The sequence below is a fragment of the Balaenoptera physalus genome, assembly GCF_965194825.1.
Source record: "Balaenoptera physalus genome assembly, chromosome: 1".
In the NCBI taxonomy this organism is placed as follows: Eukaryota; Metazoa; Chordata; class Mammalia; order Artiodactyla; family Balaenopteridae; genus Balaenoptera; species Balaenoptera physalus.
In genome coordinates this window covers 183,786,268-183,809,617 of record NC_138882.1, presented here as the reverse complement: position 1 = coordinate 183,809,617, position 23,350 = coordinate 183,786,268, and the positions used below count along the sequence as shown (strand labels likewise).

Sequence of the window (23,350 nt, the reverse complement as noted above, 5' to 3'; positions counted from 1 at the left end):
GGTTACGAGCTGGGCCATAAAGGAGAAAAGGAAAAGTACTCTGCTTCTTGGAGGGTGGCCTTCTGTAGGCACAGGTAGAAACAGACAAGGTGGAGGCCCCATCAGAACTGGATCCCACTGAATTGAACCACATACCAAACAAAACAGAGATTCTACATAGCCCTGATTCTATGGAGCGAGTTTTTCAACTTATTGGTCTATGACTAGAATCAGAAAATGGAATAGTAGGGCGTGAGATAATTATTTGGATTAATTAGAACCATGTTCAGGAACACTGACCCTGACTAGTTTACTTTTCTGACCTAGTTTACTTTTCCAGGAGTATTTACGTTCAGGTTGATAGCAAGCAAACCAAATATACTTACATTTGCCGGGATCCTAGGGAGCCACCAAAGACAATCATTTTATCGTCTATCACACAAGAAGAATGGCCAGCCATGGGAGGCGGGCCATGGGTTGTCACAATGCAGTTCCACCTAATATAGAAAGACAGGAGGAAGCCAAGAAGTCAGCCCCTCTGCTTCTGGTCTTATGTGTTTAAGGTGGAAAACAGTAAGCAGGCATCCATTTAAAATGACAATCCTATCACCTGCAGTAGAGAAACCGTCAGGGTAATAAACGGAGGATGGCACAAGGTATTTGTGCCTTTTCTACGAATCTGCTAACGTTATGTACACTTTCAACTTCTCAATGTGTATGGCTTGGAGGTAGAGTGATGAGAAAACAGTGACAAGGGATTCCATTATGGTTCCTTAGCTGCTTCGGCCTAGTTTGCTGAAGGAACACCACCTGCTAGTTCTTCCTAGAGGCCTGATCTGATCAGTAGCGGCTGCCAAGAGCCCTGTACTAAGTAGTCCATTACAAGGAACAGAGGTTACTGTCATTTAAAAAAGACAAGTTTGTAAAACAACTGGGAGTCAGTCTTGGGGACAAAGCAGGGAGTAAAGAATCATCTGGACCCACAGCACTCCTGGGGAATCAGTAGCCAAAGCTGAAGAGCTCTCTATTCTTCAACTGTCTCATTCATTTTTCTTGGAAGAGGAATAAATGTCTTCTACATCTTCTCTTTGGAATAAGTGTTCTTAACTTCAAGTTTTAATCTGTGCATATGTAAAAATTTTGTATTTCTGGGAAAAGAGTCCAAAGCTTTCATCAAATTCTCAAAGAGATTCCTGGACACACAAAAAAAGATAAGGAACCCAAACATTTTAAATCTTCTACTCCAGATTGAAAGGATGGATCTTATCTTTGTGGCTTACCAGTTTTTAGAGGGTGAGTAAGTATGTATTTCATCAAAGAACCTCTCTGGTTGGTGTAGGGGGTAAGGGCTTGGCCGTGTCCAACCACCAAACAGCACCAGCAGGTCCTTGTATACAACCAGAGTCGCGCCAGCTTTGGGGGAAGGATAGGACCCTGGGAGAAGTCAAAAACAGCATGGTTAGGATTCAGGGCCTCACAAAAAGCCATAAGTAGGCTGTCTATAGATCACCTTTTCCTGGAAGAGTGGCAAAACAGGAACCAATACTACAAAGCATAAAGGAGAGGAGGAGACAAAACTGGGTTTGCAGGTCTGAGAGAAAACCATCACCAATTTATACGTCTTTTATAACTGAAGTAAAGAAACCTGAATTAGAGGAAAGTTACTTAGTCTCTCTCAGGCTTAGTTTGCTCACCTGAAATTAGGGATGAGAGTATATATCTCATAAGGTTGTTTTGAGTATTAAACAGTATATTCAAAGCACCTAGCACAGTGCCGGGCACATAGCAGGTACTCAATAAATGTTGACTCTCCTGTCCGTCCCTTCAATAAGCTTAACAGAGATCACAAAGGAAAGCATGTAAAGGATCCGGGGAGGAGTATATATAGAGGCTAGATACGACTTAAAAATAACTGCTAACAAACATAGGTTAAAAAAAAAAAAAGGAGGCAGAATGCAGTTCTCATTTGTCCTATAAGTCAAATGTTAACATAGTGACCTTTGGGACCCTAGCTATGGGACTCACTAGCACAATGGAAGCAGACTTTCAAGGCTTGATATGAAAGCATTCCAATGAAACTGCAGCCAAGAGTGGCTACTAAGGCCCTCCAGGCTGGACCTCTGAGCTATGATGACCAAATTTCAAAACAATAGAAATCTGGCTTATGCTGGAAAACTTTACGGCTAACAAATGTCCCACAGGAGCATCATTTTTCAGAGCTTCTTGTCTTTGAAACAATAGCTATTTCTCCCAATCCCTTACTCTACCTGCCACCTTTAGTTTGCTCAAGACCAAAGTAATTTGTCTCATCCAGTATTTACTAATACTGGTATATTAAAAATAATTTTTGTTGTTGTTAAAGCTATAGGATCTATTTTTCAAAGGAAATCTTAAGCAGAAAGAATCCCAGCAGTAGATTAACATGATAGCTGTTGAGGTGCTCCAATTTAAGTGGGTAACTTGGCCTCCCCCTTCAGCAAGGGGTATGGGAACACAGTTTGAAAAGCCCTGCTCAGACTGCTTTAATGGTGTCGATTACACAGTCCTGAGGTTGAGAAAGTGGAGAAGAGGACTGTCTTCCCTGGGATGCAACTTAAGAGTAACAACATGAGGAAATTCCCTGGCAGTCTAGTGGTTAGGACTCTGTGCTCTCATTGCTGAGGGCCTGGGTTTAACTCCTGGTCAGGGAACTAAGATCCCACAAGCCGCGTGGTGTGGTAAAAAAAAAAAAAAAAAAAAGAGTAACAACATGATTTACTAGGAAGGTACCAGCACTCAGAATATGCAGTGAGCATCAGATATTTTGAATACTTTTCTAATAGAACACACATCAATCCAGACCAGGATCTGAGCACAGAAACAAGTCTTCTCTAGGAATGGTTCTTGCTGAGACACTAGGTGAAGTATTCCATGAGTCAGTTCTTGCTATCCTCATATCTCACAGGAATCACGACTAAGGGGGCTACTCATGATATGTTGTCTTTCATACAATCTCATGATTTCTGGTTAAAAACTTTTGCCCTCCTAGGAGGAAGCCTCCTAGCCCAACTAGAAAGCCTAACTAATACAACAGTCTAGTTAAAATGCTAGTGTTACCCCAAAATGATTTAATTTGTGAAATACCAAACAAAGCTTCAAGTTCTTGCCCCTACTCTGGAACTCCTAAGTACTGTGAAAAAGCTGGAAAAAGCTAATAAAATATGTAACAGACTTCAGCAGGGTAGTAGCTTAAAAACTTTCCAGACTAAAATTTGGATTTGAATTTGAGATACTGGAGATCCCGGCTTTTAAATTGAGTGTATAAAGTGAAGAAGCAGAGAATTCCCTGGTGGTCCAGTGGTTAGGATTCCGTGCTTTCACTGCCGAGGGCCCAGGTTCTATCCCTGGTCGGAGAACTAAGATCCCGCAAGCTGCAAGGCACACCCTCCCCCCACAAAAAAGTGAAGCAGGATATCAAGGTTCCCCCAATAAGCAAAACATGGAAACAAACAAAAATAGCATTTTGAACTTAAAATGAGCAGTTTGTATCAAAAGAGTTTAAGTGCATATGCTTTCAATCAGAAATTGCATTTCTAGGGATTAATCTAACAAGATAGCTGGGCAAATGAAAGAAGAAAAGATACAAGGATGCTTATTTGCAGTGTTTAAATAGATCAAGGAATATCCATATAAAAGAGTGGTTGTGAAAATTAAATGACTTAAATCACATAATGCATTTAGGACAGTGCCTGGTATTGTTATTATCATTGCTAAAGCAAATTAATACGACGTTAATACCAGGTCAGTTGGCCACAGACATCTGAAAGTACTGCTTTCTACATGGCACAAAGTTTATGAGAACAGAACTGAACTGGTGGACATATTTAACTACTACAATATGATTAGAGTATTCCTGGCAGAGCAACTATTTAGCTCAAGAAAGTACAACAGAAATGAAACTGTAACTGATGCTACATGATATGAAAGGGAGCTCATCCCAAGTCCCAGAAAGGTAACTCAAATATACTGAATTGTGATTTGGAAACAAAGACCAATGGTTAACATGATAAGACTAGTTAGGGTTTGCTCTTTCATGTGTACTATATATTTCCTATAATATCTTTTGAAATAAATTACCAATACTTTATGAGGCAAGGCAAACCAATGTTTACCACTGCTGGGTGTAAAGAGATTACAAATGTAGTATAAGAATACATACCTCTTAAGGGGAAAAACTAGTCATAGAATCAAAAAGAGTGTTTGTAAAACATAACAATATGTAAAATCAAACCCAAGTAAAGACTATACTTTAGACCTGCATGCCCAACACAGTCACCATTTAGCCACACGTGCTAGTGACTACTGAACTGCAAAGTACAGATACACAACATTTCCATCATTACAGAGACAGTACTACTTTAGACAAAGGATTTTAACTTTATAAATTCTATGCCTATGCTTACAGGGTATGGGGAAGGTGGTAGGGATGGATGGGTGACCTGATTGACTTTTAAGAGAAATTACAATTACTGCTACTTAAAACTATTACTGGGACTTCCCTGGTGGCACAGTGGTTAAGAATTCGCCTGCCAATGCAGGGGACATGGGTTCGAGCCCTGGTCCGGGAGCTGCCACATGCTGCAGAGCAACTAAGCCCATGTGCCACAACTACTGAAGCCCGCGTGCCACAACTACTGAAGCCCGTGTGCCTAGAGCCTGTGCTCTGCAACAAGAGAAGCCACTGCAATGAGAAGCCCATGCACCACAATGAAGAGTAGCCCCCACTCGCTGCAACTAGAGAAAGCCTGCGTGCAGCAACGAAGACCCAACGCAGACAAAAATTAATTGATTAATAAAAAATAAAGTTAAAGGACTTAAAAAAAAAACCTATTACTACTGCTACTAATGATAATGACTAATATTTACTGAGCATTTATTATATGCTAAGCACATTTCTAAGTACTCTGCATGTATTAAGTAATTTAATCCTTCCAAAACTCTAGTTTTACCTCCATTTTATGTTTGGTTTTTCTTTTTTTTTTTTTTGGCCGTACCACACAACACGTGGGATCTAAGTTCCCAGACCAGGGATCAAACCCGTGCCCCCTGCAGTGGAAGTGTGGAGTCTTAACCACTGGACCACCAGGGAAGTTCCTTTATTTCCATTTTACAGATGAGAATACCGAGGCATAGCTTATACTCATTCTCTAGATTGTTCTTCATGCACACAGATACATTCCTTCTGAGTAGTTACCACAAACAAGTCAGGCACCTCAAAAGGTCTGAGTGTTTCAAAGCTGAAAAAGTTCTTTCCTAAATCTTTTTTTTTTAAGTTCCTTTGTACTAAAAAAATTTTTTTAAATTGAAATATAGTTGATTTACAACCTAAATCTTAATTAATTAAAGCCACAGACCTAGAACAGACAGAGAGATAAGTAAATTGAACAGAAGGCTATTCTTAGGATCTCTTTTTCTCCACAAGGCTCTGGGTCACACTCTACCTCTAATATAGACAGGACCCTTTATTTGTTCTCCAGGCTCTCCAAAGAAAGATAAACTGGGACCAGTGACAATGATAAATCAATCCTTAAGGATTATCTTAAATAAGGGCTTTCCGAAATGACTTCTCAAATATCTTGACCTTTAAGAAAGCCAAAAAATTTCCCTCTACTTCTTATCCAAAGAAGTAGGAGAATCCCCTCATCCAAAATTTCCAAGGTCTGTTTTATGTCACATATGGAAGCTTCAATTTCAGCATCATACTATCTTGACAGCTATATAGAGTCATAGTGAAAAGTTAAATTGTGTTTCTCCACCTCAATTTATAAGGAAAGTGGGGGGAAATTTACCCTACAAGAACAAATGAAGCAGGGGGGAGGGAGGGCACAGAATTCAACATACAACCTCTGTACAGTTGGTCCAGCGACAAGAGGTCAAAGATACTGGTGTGTCAAATTTTCTGTGACCCAATCGTGCATGTAATGCTTACATTATTTGTTGCAAATTGGATACTTTAAAATTCTTGTTACTTGAAGAAATCAATATTGTAAAGCCTTTGCCAAGAGCCCCTAATTTTATCATTTTTAAAATTTACATATTTCCTATTTTGAAGTTGTTTAAAGCAAAGGGTCTTCAATTCCCCTCCCAATTATCTTAATGCAAGGTCCACAAATGAAATAATGAAATGAATTAAATTTATGGTGAGATCAGAGACTGCAGAGGTCAATGAATTTTGGCAATTTCTATATCTTAAAGAATAAACAGTCTATTTATCCAAGTTCTGGAAAGCAAACAATATCTTTACCAGAATTCTTAGAAAAACAAGAAAACTCATTTTCAAATTACATACCTTTATTTGCTGTTTTAAAGTTCCAAGAAAAGCAAGCTATTTAAAGAGTAGTATTTACAAACTTTATTAAAAAACAAACAAACAAACAAACAAAATGACCATACATTATTGGGCAAGGAAAGTAACTTTTATATGGACTATCCCTAGATAAAATATCAGGTCCTAAACTTTGAAGAACTGCACCTATGTGCAAGCAATTCCTTCCATACAGTAGCTAGAATGATATCACATAGTTGTTTAACACACCCACCTATGACATTAGAGAGGGAGTGAGTCACTGGAAATCTTGTACAGTATAGGGCAGTCTGACAACAGAAGACCTTCCACAGTTAAAAGGCCCATCATCATCATGGTGACAAATGATGAAATAAATACCTTTCCCTCAAGAAAACTTATAAATGAAGGTTTTCTACTCATTAGGACCTTTCTCAGCCTGCCTTCAAAATATGAGGTCACTGGGGCTCTAGACAGTCTAAATATCATTGTATCACAGAAGTGGAGTTAGAAAGGGTGTCACTCCCAAGTCGGTTCCCATCAAGCACCACAGGACCAAATATGCCCACGTCAAACTTGGACAGACATGTTACTTAAGCCCGTTCCTCCCAGAGCTGATGGTTATCCTCACAGGCTTCTTTCCCCAAACACCAAAGGCCTCTAATCACACAGCAGATATGATCAATGGAGCAAGTTTCAAAACAAGACACAAGCCAAAAAGGCATCTGTGGGAAACTGGATAATCAGATAGGCACCCTATACACAGAACTAACATTCCCTAAAATCGCTAACTGGCTCACATGTTTCCCAAGATTCCTATGAAATCAGAAGAAATTTTCACATATGAAAGACAGTGGTAGAATTACAAGGCATTCTCGTTTACTTTTGCAAAGACGGTGGTAAAACAGTGAAGCGATGCCAAATTCTGGTTTGGTTTCTATGCCACTTTCCCACAACTGTAGTGTCTACTCACGTAGACCCTAGCACTAGAAGAGAAGCGTGATTGTTTGATACAAGATAAAACAAGCACCCATTCTAATTGGGGGTGCCTGTATTTTATGCATGACTAAAAAGTTACTTTTACTTCTCCATACTGTGAGCATTATTTATTAATATTATTGGTTTACTATTCAGACGTCATAGTTACCATTCCCCTAGAGCTGTAGTTCTCAAACTTCAGTTGTATCAGAAGTAGCTGAAGGACTTGTTACAACACAGATTGCTGGGACCCATTTCTGAGTTTCCTATTTAGTAGGTATGGGGTAGGGTCCATGAAGTTGCATTTCTAACAAGTTCCCAGGTGATGCTGATGTTTGGGGACTAGACTTTGAGAACCATGTTGCAGAGAGTTAAATAATCCTTGGGTGAACCTGTTAGAAAATGCTCGAAGATGACATTAAAAGGGCATGTGGTCAGCCTTTTGACTTTTTCCCCAGTTTATATGATTTTCCTTAACATTGAATCTATCCAGACTTTTTCTGTGCATACACTCTGTTTATGACTATATGAACATGAGTCCAAAGTGGGTTTTCCCTGCCAAGTGCTTTGATTAAAGGGGTGCTGAAAGGAACTACCTTAACATTTTCAACACACAAATATTTCCTTGGTCATCCTCATCTACATGTTACTGAACCTACACTCTGCAAAATAAATAAATGGAAAAAAATTGTTCCAGCTACTGCTTTCAGACAAGTCACTTTAAGACTTATTTACAGGGGGCTTCCCTGGTGGCGCAGTGGTTGAGAATCTGCCTGCCGACGCAGGGGACACGGGTTCGAGCCCTGGTCTGGGAAGATCCCACATGCCGCGGAGCGACTAGGCCCGTGAGCCACAACTACTGAGCCTGCGCGTCTGGAGCCTGTGCTCCGCAACAAGAGAGGCCACGATAGTGAGACGCCCGCGCACCGCGATGAAGAGTGGCCCCCGCTTGCCACAACTGGAGAAAGCCCTCGCACAGAAACGAAGACCCAACACAGCCAAAAATAAATAAATAAATTAATTAATTAATTTAGAAAAACACCTTATTTACAGCAACACAAGTGACTTGCTAATAGTTCTCCATGACTCTGAAAATAGAAAGATCTAATACTAGGAATTAGGTACTTATAAGGGGTAAAGTTTGAAAACAAGAAAACTATGAGCATGAAAAATTTTACCATGGGAGACTCACTAGCATGCCAATTAATCCAGAAGAAAAGCACTGGACAAAAAAATCTCCACTTCGCTCATGGAATTACAGAATGCTTTGGTGTGTGATTTGCTTTTTTAAAAAGGGGGTCTAAATTGCTTCTTAACTGGAAGTCAAAAACTTTTCCCTGGATGCTTTCAAATAATTTTATTTTGTAGTAATGATGCCAAAGGGGACATTAAAGAATGAATAATGGGACTGAGGTTTCAGGTCATACTCTCCATCTCATATGAACAACTCTTCACACGCACTCACTTTCTCAGGGTAGGTCCAATGAAAAGCATTCACTCGCAGCTCCAAATGAGGTACACTTGTCCATCCCACACAACAAAACTGGCCTTTTTTTTTTTTTTTGAAATAGGAACACACTGTCCTTTATTTGTGTTTCTCAGAATACTGTACAAAAGTGGGTACTTTTCTGTGGTAGTGAGGAGCCTGAGTTGGTGTGGGGGGGGGGGGGGCGGGAGTAGGGGGAGATGAATTTTGCTGATAGGACCCAAGCCGGGTCTTGGGAAGTGGACCAAGCCCTTGGTGTGACAGAGCTGTCATTATGGTAGTGTGTGAAGTGACTGACCTTGATAGCAAGAGTCGGAGGTCAAAAAGAATAATTTGGAGAGGTATTTCCCAGAACACCACATTAGCATCTGAAATCAGAAAACCTACAGGGCACAAGAAGATAGGCTGGCACTTATAACTTAGGAAGGAAGAGACCCTTTAAAGAAAAGCTACTGGAGTTATAATTTAACTGCTTACATCTCTAAACTGGTTTGATTTTATAGGTAATACTTTGTATTCAGAACAAGAAAAGCATGTTTCATGGTTTTATGATTTGAGGAAGGGGGAGACAAAAGGAAAACTGAGAAAAACACAATTCATGAGTATAAAGTCTGTCTTGGGCACTGTAAACACCTTGAAGACTAATAACTATCCAGAATGGTCTCCAAAGTATGCAGCCAGGACCACAGAGGTTCTATCTGGAACAGATATCACTTTCTCTTCAGCTAATGAAAATGTTTCCAATTTAACTTCAATGTGGCCAATAATAATTATGTTGAGTCTCCTCAATAATTTACATGCCCAGGGAAGATATAAAACTATAATGCCTATTTTAAAGAACAAAGGTAGGAGATAAATATAAAGTTATTCTTTGGCAAAGTCACTACAGAACCCCTAAACTCCTGCTTTCCAAGACTTGATTCTAGCCAGCTGTGCTCTTTAATTCTAAAATAGGGACTTAAGTTAGTCACCAAGGACATGGTACTGGATGCAAAAGAACTAAGTTCTTCTAGACATGGCTTTCTTCAGGACCAGCACATTCCTTCCCATGCTGGGCTAAAGACCCTCCTAGGGGAGGGAAGGGTGAATGGAGAGGGACATCCTTTATCTAACCTCAATCTGAGCATTTAGTACACTGCTGAAACTATCCATTTAGAATCTCCCAATAAGATTATATTATTATATTATCCTAGAGAACAGGAACTATTTCTCATGAAAATGTTTGCAGAACTGAACCCATCCAAGGAAGCCGAATGGTTACGGATCCCTTGTGGGCTGGGATGAGACCTGGCTCCAGTTAATCACAACCTACCCTGGAGGTATCAGTGTGCCTTTCAGCAGGGGAAAGGCCAAACACTTCTTTAGGTGTTCCCCTCCCAGTCCAATTTTTTTTTTTTTTTTCCTTTTCCTATTTTTTTCCTCAGTTGCAACATGGTCAGAAAGTTACTGATTGATATCAAAACAACTCACTAATATTAGACAAAGCTTGTCTGGATCTCAGGCTTCAGGGCACACATTTTCATTATCACAATTATACCCATATCTTTAAAAACATCACTCCCTGGGTCATTTACAGAACATCCAAAACAAGAGGAACTTTTGTAATGGGCATGAGAAACTTTTAGATCCTGTATAACTATATAGGCCATAGGCATGAACAAAAAGAAATTCCCCTTTGGCACTGTTTTCACTTCTAAACAAACCCACATGAAAGACCACTTGATAAATAGGGCAGCACTTATCAGTTAAAAACTAACAACATGAAAACCAGTAACAGTTCCTTGTTACCATTTTAAGTAGTCTTTTGATTCAATTTCTGGGGAAGGAGATGAGGTCCAGAGTCTGAGTTTAATCTGGTTATTTGTTAATTGCAGTTCTCAGGGTGGGAGGGCCCCCCACCCCCACCCCGGGGTGCCCTTTTAAGTGGCTCTGTTTAGAAGTGAAAACAATGTTGCTAGTCATAAAGTTTCTGGCCTGGTAACAAAACAGGAAAATCCTAGTCAGGCAGGAGAGAACTAAACTGAAATATGGTATAACCTTATTTATTCTCTTCCTTAGAGGACTAAAGTTTACCCAGATTTGTGCTATGCAAATTTCCCCACTCTTCTCTCCACCAGGAGAGAATGTGTACCCACCTTAGATAAGCATGTATTCTGGAAAAATCCCAGGATCTGAACTTTATAAATAAACAGAAAGGATTCCTTCCTTTCCTAGGGGAACCCACTGGCTCTGCTCTCATTCACATCTCCCGAGACCACCACAGATCCAGGCTGTTCCAGGATTGCATAGGGGCTAGAGGAGACAAGGAGAAATCACCAACTCATAAAGAAGATTAACCAGGAACGGGTCCATGAAGCAGGAAGGAGCTAACTCAACAAAGAATTAAAAGTAGTCACTTAAGTAACATCCTATGCCTTCCTCATAGCGATTAGTGCTATGGTATCTGGGCCCTGGGTGCCTTCCTACTATGAAAACAAAAAAATGGAGATGGAGATTCAAATATGTCAGTTATTTTAAGCAAAATCACATAATCTTAATAAAAACAACTAGTCTTAAAAATAAACTGTAACAAGGAATTCTGTGGCAGTCCAGTGGTTAGGACTTGGCGCTTTCACTGCCAGGGCCCGGGTTAGATCCCTGGCTGGGGAACTAGGATCCTGCAAGCCACACCGCGGGACCAAAAAGGTAAATTGTGAACAGAATCCTATTTCATTAGTTTACTACTTTTCTCCTCATAAATCATATTTCCTTTAAAAACCTATCCATCCATATAAGTCCTGGCTCTATATACATTTTATAACTTACTTAAACACCTCCATCTACTTTCTTGCACCACCAGTTATTTTCTTCTTAGTTCTTTATATTTTCTTCGTATTGATTTGTTTATTGTCTTATAGATCTTGCTGCTTGTTCACATCTATATCTGCAGTACTTAGAACAGCACTGGGCATAAATACTCAATAAATAAAGGCATGAAAATGAACAAACAAAGGAATGAATGCACTTTTCAAGCTTTGGGAACTTGAGGATAACTTATGACTATTCTCTAAACTCCTTAGCTAGGACTTCAGTATATGTATAAAGATGTATTGTATATAATCTGAACAAAAACTATGAAATGTAGGTATTACCGTGTCTACCTTATAGGTGAGGCAAATGAAATGTTAAACAACCTGTCTAAGGTCATCCAGTTACTAAGCAACCTTAGCCTGAAGAGATCAGATGCAAACCTGTGTGTGCTCGGCACAAAAACCACGCTCTTAATGGTACTACCACCAACTAGCCTTCCTCCCATCACTTTAGGTCATGAGGCCCTAATAATGAGTATACCTTTAATTACTAGCTGAGTGGTCTTTTCTCTTCAAACCTCTAAAATACTTAGTTATATTATCATATCCTCCTACTTAGAGCAAGACTAAGTGAGGAGAGAACTCTCTGGGTGCTTAGTGTGTCTAGAATATTCTTTTATTTATTTATTTATTTTTGGCTGCATTGGGTCTTTGTTGCTGCGCGCGGGCTTTCTCTAGTTGAGGCGGGCGGGGGCTACTCTTCGTTGTGGTGCGCAGGCTTCTCATTGCGGTGGCTTCTCTTGTTGCGGAGCACGGGCTCTAGGCGCATGAGCTTCAGTAGTTGTGGTGCACGGGCTCAGTAGTTGTGGCTCGTGGGCTCTAGAGCTCAGGTTCAGTTGTTGTGGCACTCAGGCTTAGTTGCTCCGTGGCATGTGGGATCCTCCCGGACCAGGGCTCGAACCCGTGTCCCCTGCATTGGCAAGCGGGTTCTTAACCACTGCGCCACCAGGGAAGCCCCCTAGAATATTCTTTAAAGTTGACAAGTAGGTCTTAAGTAAGAAATGAGTGCATATGTCCACAAACAAATTTATATAAGAATGTTGACTGCAGCTATATTCAAAGTGGAAATAACCCAAGTATCCATCAACAGGAGAATGGGTTAAAAAAAAAGTGGTATATTCATGTTATGGAATACTCACAGCAATGAAGAGGAATAAACCACTGATAGATGCAACCACATGGATGAATCTTAAAAAAAAACCAAGATGAATCTCAAAAAAATCTCTTGGAAGTCAGAACAGTGGTTACCTCTGTGGGGAGTGGTACTGACAGGAAAGGGGCACAAGGGATCTTTCTGAAGTGATAGCAGTATTTTGTATCTTGATCTAGGTGATCATCACATGGCTGTATACATATGTAAAAAGTCTTTGAGTTATACACTTAAGATTTGTTCATTTTCCTATATGTAAACTGTCTTAATAAATTTATTGTTAAGAAAGAAAAAATGGCTAATGCCAAAGCTAATGTTAAAGCATGTTACACTGTTGTCACATGGCATCACCCACTACTCTCACCAGTGAACAGAAATACCAGCAATCCATCGTCAGAATTAAAATTCATTATGTGAGGTCTTTAAGAACACATCCCTCATTTAATATCTAACCACTCTATAACTCATATATACATATAAATCAAAGAGCAACAAACATTTCAAGACTGGGCAATGGGATTTCAGAAAGCTTACTAAAATGGGAAGAGAAAGCAAGAAAGGAACAGAGGGTAAAAGCCAACAAACCACATATAAAATCCATAGCCCATAATCACTTTCAAGAGAACTATGGAAAAGAGAAAATAATCAGGGGTACTACTTGTTTGATAAGTAGAGTCAATTAAAGTATAGTTCAAGTGTTCATCTCCCAAAGAAGAGATGAGAGGTAGCTTCTGAGCTTTGAAAGGATAAAGTAGTTTTCCAGAATTCAGGCTGACATTTTTAAGTTAATAAATGACCAAACACAACTCTCACCCACCTGGGAAGAGCACCCTGTAGATTCTTTACAAAATCTCCTCAAGGTTAAGAGAGTTGGAAAACTTGAGAAACTGGCCTGATCCTGGACTGTAAACAGCCAAACAATGTGCACTGGGCACGAGTTGGTACACTGTACTGCTGAGTGTACTAGAAACCAACAGGGTCATTCATGGGGAAGGAGAAGTTAGAAATAACACAAGGACAATACCTTTTGTGTTCCCCCATACAGGACTAGCTTTCTAAAATTTCATTCAGGACACAACATTAATAAATCGTACAAAATGAAGTTTACTGTGGTCATAAAACATGACGTGCTCTTGCCCGGGGTGGGGTGTGGGGTAGGGAATTATGTGGATACCTGACAATAAACAGAAACACTAGATGGTCTGAGAGTTTTACTGCACAAGGAATGCAAGAGCAACCAAAAATTGCTTGTCAAGATAGTAGGCAGACATGAACACACGTGTAGATATGAAAGCTCAGAATTCTAAGGAAAGTCACTGCTTATTCTCAATGACACTCTGAACTTCTATCTAAAGTAAGAAAAAAAAATTAGAAGGTTTTAAGAAAGGACAGGAAAGGCTCATGAGTTGGACCAAATGAATAAAGTTAAAGGATACAGAATTTCCAACATGGAAGAGATAAACTAAGGACAGATTTTAACACATTTTGGTAATCAATACATCTGGTAATCAAGAAAAGATCTGTAAGTAAGAACGAATTGGGACTTCTCCTTCACAAAGAAAATGTTAAAACACTGAGATCAATGATTTGTTTTTAAGACAGAGAAGAGAAGCTTGAAGTGTATTTGAAAGGCATGCGACAGTGTCCTCTTGCTACACAGTCTAATATTTACCAGTTGATAAGCATCCATTTCTCCCCCTTCTCCATAGACAGGTATTCTCAGAACACATTTACATATAGTGGTGATTTTTTTAAAAAAATGTATGAAGTGTTTAGATGCAAAACAACGTTAAAAAGCAGAATCTAATGCCTATAAGTACACTAATACATTTTATTCTAAAAAAATTCCACATCCAGATATTTCAATGTCAGCATTGACATTTGGGACCTAAGGCAAGGGAAGGACTGGGTGATCTTCTCCAGGACAGATTTTTCTGTCAGCTGTTTTGGTTATACCTGGTGCCAGGTATCAGTCCCAGACTCCCTTCTTTCCGGGCGATATTACCACAGGCTCAGGAAAGGGCAGTAGAAAACCTAAGAGTAAGCTTTTCCACTAGACACAGAACAGAAAGCTTCATCAATGGATCCAAGAACCCTATGAGTATCATTTTTAAGGTATCATTTACACAGAAGAGAAACAGTGACACTCTGGGCAGTTATTTCTGGATAGTTCCAGCACTTTTCAGCTTCTGAGGATATTCTGGCCTTCCTATAAACATCTGATATGACCAATACTCTTTCTTTTTCCTGCCCCTGACTCCAAAAGTAGACTTTCTGCAGGATTACTCAGTGATTTTGTAAGATGTGATTTTTCTCTTCGGGAATGGTCCTAAGGAAACAAAATTATTTCCAACAGAGCTTCTGACTCTGGATAGCTGGAAGGATCTTGATTGGGTTAAGTCATAATAAAAGAGAGATTCTGTCTTCAGCATCCTCCTGCTTCCCACCAAAAAATTTAAAAAGGCAAATCATGTTGATATTTTAAAATTCTCTAAGCTGCGAAAAGGTTTCTTTGCTGACATACCCTTTGCTCATCATTCTTTCCTGACTCTGATGATAGACGTAATGGCCAGATAGCTTAGTTATTCCCCCTCAAATTGAATGCCAAGGACCAAGGGGCAACTATAAATAAAGAAAAGAGAATCACAGGAAAATAAACAAACTTTAAAAAAGAATTTTAAAAGGAGGGGAAAAAAAAGAATCATTATTATAGTGGAGAAATCTAATAAACACTATCTCAGCCAGGTGATAAGGTTGACATCAACAGTGATAAATCATGTTGACAGTATGTACCCTTGATGGGATGTGATGAAAAGGGCACTATACCACTATGGTCTTCTTCCCCCAAATCCATAACTCTAGTCTAACCATACGAAAAACATCAGACAAACCACAACTGAATGACAGTCCACAAAATACCCCTAAAACTGTCAAGATCAACAAGCAAGGAAGTCTGGGAAACTGTCATAGCCAAGAAGAACCTAAGGAGACATGAAGACTAAATGTAATGTGTCCTGGATGAGATCTTGGAACAGAAAAAGGACATCAGAATAAAAAAATAAGGAAACGTGAATAAAGTATGGACTTTAGTTAATAATAATGTATCAATATTGGTTCATTAATTGTCATAAATGTACTATTATGACTAGATGTTAACAACACGGAAAACTGGTTGTGGGAACTCTGTTCTATTCTAAAATTTAAAAGTCCATTTAAAAAGTAAAATTGATCATGTGAAACTAGCAAACTATAGAATAAAATAAAACTACTCACAGCATGTCATAGTAGAAAAAAACACAGACTTTAGAGACAAAATCTTGCGTTTCAATCACTGCTCCGTCACTTATTGGTGTGTGATCTTAGGTAAATTATTAGGTGATTCTCTGAGCTTCAGTTTCCTCACCTGCAAAATGGGGATAATAGTAGTGCCAACCTAGTTGGGTTGGTTTGAAAGTTAGGTAGTATGTATGAAGAGTCTGGGGCAACCAATACCCAAAACCTTTCTCCATAATCATTTCCTCAGAAAGTAGGCTATTCCTAACTAGGGTAACAGGCAGCTAGTTCTATAAAGAAGCAGCTAAGAGAGCATAGAGCGGCCATTCTTAACAACAGTTAGGGAGTCCAGTTTGGCACACACCCACCTAATAGACTGTGACAACAAAGTGAGGTCACAGTTTGCACAGTAAGAAAGCAAGAAGATTTCGCAGCGATCCAGGGTTTCCAAATTTAGCTAGGTTTAGAATCAACTGGGACATTTTCTTTTTTAAAATGCAGATCCACCACTCTATCCCCAATCCCTTGAGAACAGGTGAGTGACTGTTATGAGGCTGAGGAATCTATATTTTTAGTAAGTTTCCCAGGTGATTTGCTGTGTAGTTTTAGGAACACTGGTCTTATCTTTTCCTCTTTATACAGTGAAGGAAATCGAGGCCCAGAAAATGCAGATGTGATTAACTTCAAAAGCAAGTAGCTCAGAAGTAGCAAGGCCAAGATTAGAACAGGCATCTAGTACGTGTATCTCGGACCTTGATATGTTTTTCTAAAACAAAGGGCCTGAACCACAACCCATCACTTGGAACTCCACGCGTGACTAAAAGGGAAGAAACTGGAAAGGGGAAAAAAAAATCCTTGGGAAAGAAGATTCTATGGGGAGAATGTGGTAGGAAAATCAACTGTGCTCCAGGACTAGAGTTGACAGGCTAAGCTTTAAATCTTTACCTAACATTTATAGGCTCTCCCAAAATTTATAGACTCTCATAACTTTGGAGAGTTTTAAAACTGAAATTTGTTCCCCTTTTGTAAATGGGTGTGAGCTAATGTTTAATAAGTTTTAAAAATCAGAACAACAGTCCAATATTAAATGTAAAAATTTCTACTTGAAAATTTCTACCTTGATTTAAAGTAACCAAAAAAGGCTGTGACTTATGACATCATATATTAAACAGATGCCAAAATTAGCCTCGGTTTGAATAAAGGGTATTTTAGAAAGAGTGGTTCAAACATTAGTCTTTTGAAGTACCTGTCCTAAGAACTGCTCATTTGCTTTGGGAAGTGAACACAGGCTGAGTCAAACAAAACTGACTAAGAGTGAAGGTGTTACCTTACTTAGTACAATACCAGAAGTCGAAACATTCAACTTCCTAGAACCGCCTGGCAAAGACTACAATGAATATAACTGTACATTCATAATCACCAGCCAGGATTCCCAAGGGCTTCTGTTCTGTTCCATTCTTAATTATTTTATCTGAGTGATGAAGCAATCAGTAGAGAACTTCCACCAGCTCCCACATCTACCCATCCACCAGCATCCGTAACCTGATATTCCTTCTTGTTCCTTTGGATAAAGGGTCAATGTTCCTATCCACAGTCAAGCCCTCCACCTGTATAGTAGATCCTGCCTTTGTCACTATTTGAAGACACTGTCCTAGCAATTAATTCTTCCTCTTGATCCAAATCAATTCCTCCCTCTAGAAGATCATTCCCATCAGCAAATAAACATGCTGTATCTGCCATCTTAAAAAAAAAAAACAACTCTCAATTCTACATTCATCTCTACTTAGCACCTCACTTCCCTGCTCTCCTTTATAGTAACACTCTTTTAAAAAAATTAATGTATTGTTCATACTTACTATCTTCAGCTCCTCTCTTCCCATTCTCTTAAAACCATTCCATGTAGGCTTCATCCTTACCTCTCATTGAAAATACTCTTTATTAAATTCAAAGTCAGTTCTCAGTCATTATATGACTTGACCTCTTAGCTGCATATGACATGGTTGACTGTTTCCTCCTCTTCTGGAAACACGTGCAAGTATGGTAGCTTCCAAGATGCCACATTCCCCTGGTTTTCTCATACCACCGCCCCCCCCCCCAACCTTGCTCTTTTTCTAGTGTTTTGCCATTTCCCCCTCCTCCCTGATTTCCAAATGGTGGAGTCTCCCAGACTTAGCCTATCTTCACTTACTCCCTTGGTAATCTCATCCAGTCTCACGGCTTTAAATCCATCTACATGACTCCCATTTGGCTATCTAGACAAAAATCTCTAGCCTGCATTTCTCCCCTGAACTCCAGACACATACCTTTTTCTACCTGGATGTCCTAATGTGCATTTCAAACTTAACATGCTTCAAACTGAATCTCTCATCTCTCCTGCACTTTGCCAACCCTGGCTACCCACAGTCTAACTCATCTCAGTGAATGGCAACTCTATTCCTTCAAGTGCCCAGGCTAAAAATCTTTACAGCCATCCTTGACTCCTCTTTCTCTTTCACACTCCATATCCAAACCGTGGGCTCTATCCAATGCATCCAATTTTTATCTTTCTGCTAACACCCTAGTCCAAATCACCATCATTTCTTGCCTAGACTATTGCTACCATTTCTTAACTGATCTCCTCGCTTCTACACTTGCCATCTGACAGTCTTCTCAGCAACCTAAATCATCAGCCATTTCACTCAAAGAATATGACAAAGTCCACGAAGTCCTTATAACAGCCAGAAAGCCTTATATGTAGGACACCCTCTCCTCCATTATTTGTCCAACCTCTCCTAGTACAGTCTCCTTTGTTCACTCTGTTCCAGCCACACAAGATTCTCATTATCCCTTGACTGTCCCAAGCACACTCCCACCTCTGAACCCTGGTTATTCTTTGGAATGTTATTATTCTTTGGAATGTATTATTCTTTGGAATGTTCTTTCCTTAGATATCCACATGGTTCACTTCTTGTATCCATCAGGTCCTTGTTCTGATGTCACCTTCTCCATGAGGTCTACCGTGATCCCCCTAGTTATAATCTCCCCTATTCCTCATCCCCTTTACTATGCTATAGTTTTGCTTCAACAGCATTAATCATATTCTAATATATTATATTAGGTACTTGTCACTTTATTTTATTTTTAAAATCTATTTATTTTTATTTTTATTTACTTTTGGCTGCGTTGGGTCTTTGTTGCTGCACGCGGGCTTCCTCTAGTTTCGGCAAGCGGGGGCTACTCCTCTTTGTGGTGCAAGGGCTTCTCGTTGCGGTGGCTTCTCTTGTTGTGGAGCACAGGCTCTAGGCGTGCGGGCTTCAGTAGTTGGGGCACACGGGCTCCAGTAGTTGTGGCACACGGGCTCAGTAGTTGTGGCGCACGGGCTTAGTTGCTCTGCGGGATGTGGGATCCTCCTGGACCAGGGCACGAACCCGTGTCCCCTGCATTGGCAGGCGGATTCTTAACCACTGCGCCACCAGGGAAGCCCTGTACTTGTCATTTTAAATATGTCTTCCCGCATTTGAATTTAATCTCCAGTAGGATTTTTTGTCTGTTTTATTCAGTCATGTATCCCCAGCATCTAAAACAATACCAGGCACAGAGTAGGCAATCCATAAATATTTGCTGAATGAACAAATGAAGGATGAGAGAAGAATTAACTAAGCAAAAGGACTGTACTGTCATTTAAGGAAAGTCAAGCCCTCTATTTTAAATGCCAAACTCCCCATAACAACTAATTACTTGATACCACCACTTAAATGTTTAAAGAGGTTTAAAAAAAAAAAAAAAGAAACCTCTTCCAAATGTTTCTTCTCCATTTCAGCAAATGGCCCCACTACCTACCTAAGTGAACAAACCTGAAACATAAGTTAGCCTGGACTGACCCTCTCACCCTCCCATATCCAATCCATCAAGAAGTCCCATCATTTTCAACACAAAAATTCAGCTCAAATTCATTCACTTCTCTTTATCTCCACTGTTAGGACTCTAGTCCAAGCCATCACAGTCTCTCACCTGTACTATTCTGATAGCTTCCTACCTGTTCTCTCTGCTTTATTTTCTTGCCTTCTTTAATCCATTTCCTAAATAGCAGCAAAAGTGTTCCTTAAAATGTAAATAGGATCATAATATTCCTTTGCTTAAAATCTCAAAATCTCAGACTATGGTCTGTGAATGATTTGGCTCCCGTCTATACCTCAACTCCATCTGTGCCACTCTACCCCTTGCTCATTATGCTACATCCACAAAGCTCTGTTTTCAGTTCCTCCAATATGTCCTCTTCTTTGTATATGCCATTATCACTTCCTTCCACTCTGCATCTTTCATATCTCAGCAAAAAAGGTCGTCTTCTGTTTAAAGTAGCTCTCCCCCTCTTATTCTGTATCTCATTCCTCACTTCCTTCATAACTGTTTTTTTTTCTTCCCCATTACAGTATAAGCTCCATGAGGGTAGGGGTCACCTACCCTCATGTAAAAGGGAGGAGGCGGTAACTCACATAACTCCAAAATGTCGGAGAAGTACTGTAGGTCTCTCTCAACTGTAAGAGCTGTCATTCCAGCACTCATCACCACCATACTCCCTCCAGATGTTCCCTCCTTCTATCATTTCAAAAGGAATGCAAGACAAGGTTTCATTGGCAAATCACATTAATTCCAACTGCTATGGACTGAATTCTGTCCTCCCCAAATTCATATGTTGAAGTCCTAATCTCAGTGTGATGGCATATGGAGATGGGAGCTTTGGGAGATAATTAGGCTTAGATACTCTTATAAAAAGAGGAAGAGGGCTTCCCTGGTGGCGCAGTGGTTGAGAATCTGCCTGCCAATGCAGGGGACACGGGTTTGAGCCCTGGTCTGGGAAGATCCCACATGCCGCGGAGCAGCTGGGCCCGTGAGCCACAATTACTGAGCCTGCGCGTCTGGAGCCTGTGCTCCGCAACAAGAGAGGCCGCGATGGTGACAGGCCCGCACACCGCGATGAAGAGTGGCCCTCGCTTGCCACAACTGAAGAAAGCCCTCACACAGAAACTAAGACCCAACACAGCCATAAATAAATAAATAAATAAAAAGAAAAAGAAAAGAATTAAAATTTAAAAAAAAAAAAAAAAAAAAGAGGAAGAGATACCAGAACTCACTCTCTGCCGTGTAAGGACACAGCAAGCTCACTAGCTCTCTGAAAGCCAGGAAGAGAGCCTTCACCAGCACCCTGATCTCAGACTCCTAGCCTCCAGAATTGTGAGAAATAAGTTTCTGTTGTTAAAGCCCCCCAGACTTTGGTATTTTGTTATGGCAGCCTGTGCTAAGACACCAACCAAAATGAGATGCTCCAGTCTCATCTGCAATAAAACCAAATACACATGTAAAAAGATACCTGATACAGTAGCATTCTTTATCAAGATTCTGCTCCTAACCCAAACTGTTCCACTGTTTTTTGATGCTCTTTTCCAAAGAGCTACACTTTTGAAGACTGACCACTGTTAAAACTATCACCCTAGATACCCATCACTTGCAAATACTCAAATGCTAGAAGACGTCACATCTGGTACCAAAGGGTGGGGGTAGCACCCTCCCCTCAGCTACCATCTAACTTACCCACCACCATGCACTAAAATGGGTGAGTCAGGCATACCAAGACATACCAACAACTGTGTTTTATTCAGAAAGACTCACTGGTGTTTCAGTTAGGAAGTAATTTTGGTTGCGACTCACGACAGCATATAGAAACATTTCCCCAGGCAATCTTCCCATGGGATTTCTGCCTAAATGAGAATCTCATAGGACTCTTTATTAAATTACTGTGTTGTTTTTTTTTTTTTAAAGTAGACTTTCAAGAAGCTCAGTTTCCCCCCCTCTAAAACTAGGCTCTAATTGTAGATTAGAGTGAAGCAGAAACTAGATTCTTTGAGACATTTTGTTAGAAAATTACTTTTAAACATTCAGGAGCTAATATGTTTTATAAAAGGGAACAGTCTAACATTTTTTTTTTTTTTAATGGCGATTTTTTTCTTTACTGAGAAACTTAAGACTTGGGTAACATTGTATGTTTTAAAAATCAGATCCCGGGGACTTCCCTGGTGGTGCAGTGGTTAAGAATCCATCTTGCAGCGCAGGGGATGCTGTTTCGATCCCTGGTTGGGGAACTAAGATCCCACATGCCGCAGGCCTACTAAGCCCGTGCCACAACTAGAGAGACCGTGCACTCTGGAGCCTGCGCACCACAACTAGAGAGAAGCCTGCACGCCACAACTAGAGAGAAGCCTGTGCGCCACAATGAAGATACTGCACCACAATGAGAAGACCCCACGTGCGGCAACTAAGACCAGACCCAGCTAAAAATAATAATAATAATAATAATTAAAAGAATTCAGATCCGTTGTAGAATCTGAATTACAAAAAGTCAGTTACTTCTCTGATACTTCTACCTTGGGGATTTCAAAGCATTGCCTTTAAAGTTAGTAGTTAACAACAACAAAATATCCCATGTCTATCTTATAGGGAGAAATAAGGAAAAATAAGCAAAGTAGATGCCAACAGGCTATGAAGGTCCAGAGCTCCACGTCTACAAGAAAGAGCAACACCCATGCCAAATTATCAAAGGCATAAAGCTTGGTTACAAAATAGAGGAAGGCAGTATTTGTATTTTGTGACTGGAACATCAAAGCTACTCTGAAATGGGGCCTGGACAACAAGTGCAATGGCAGTAGGATGTTTAAGCCAAAAAGACCCTCTGCATTTTAGAATCTGTGATTCTAAATTTTAACCAATATTGCATTAAGTACAATAAAGGACAAAGTGCTAGAAAAGGAAATGCTCTGAAGTACAAAATTCTGAAGGCTCTAAAATACTACTAATCTTCAAAAAATTTTAATGATTAACATCTCTTTATCTTTCCAATAACTTAAAAGAATTTCATCTGTACAAAACCCAGCCCCACTTGTGACTATCCACTGTCAGTATGCTCCTCCCTCCTATATTTGCCTATTGCAGAGGAAAGAAACAGGAACTTACAGCTTTGGGGAAGCAAAATGTAGCTTCTTCTCATGAAATGATTTTAAGCCCCTGGCCTAGACATTCACAGTAGTCATTACAGAAATAAATGAAACATAAACCAGCTTTCCCGACCCATTTAAAAACAGAATCTTCTGCTCCTCCTCCATATTTCTCCCAGAAAGATATGGTAACTTGTTCATAGTTACATGGAGAACTGGTGATTTTGCCAGGAAATGAAACTCATGTCTCCTCACTCTTAGTCCAGTGACCTTTCTAATACACCATGTTGTCTTCCATTTAGTAATCAAAGTAAATCAAGACCTAAATAAGTATGGAATCTGCCCAAG

General features: G+C 39.9%; 1 protein-coding gene across 5 annotated transcripts in view; it reads right to left on the bottom strand.

The window, feature by feature from the left end:
- The window catches only part of FBXO42 (F-box protein 42), an 88,798-nt gene that overhangs the window by 8,473 nt on the left and 56,975 nt on the right, over nt 1–23,350 (bottom strand). For all 5 annotated transcript variants that reach the window (XM_082416560.1, XM_082416558.1, XM_082416556.1 and 2 more), the window contains 2 exons: nt 1,260–1,413; nt 366–476 (listed from right to left, as the gene is read on the bottom strand). In XM_082416560.1, coding sequence (XP_082272686.1) covers nt 366–476; nt 1,260–1,413 — 265 coding nt within the window. The remainder of the gene's footprint in view (nt 1–365; nt 477–1,259; nt 1,414–23,350) is intronic.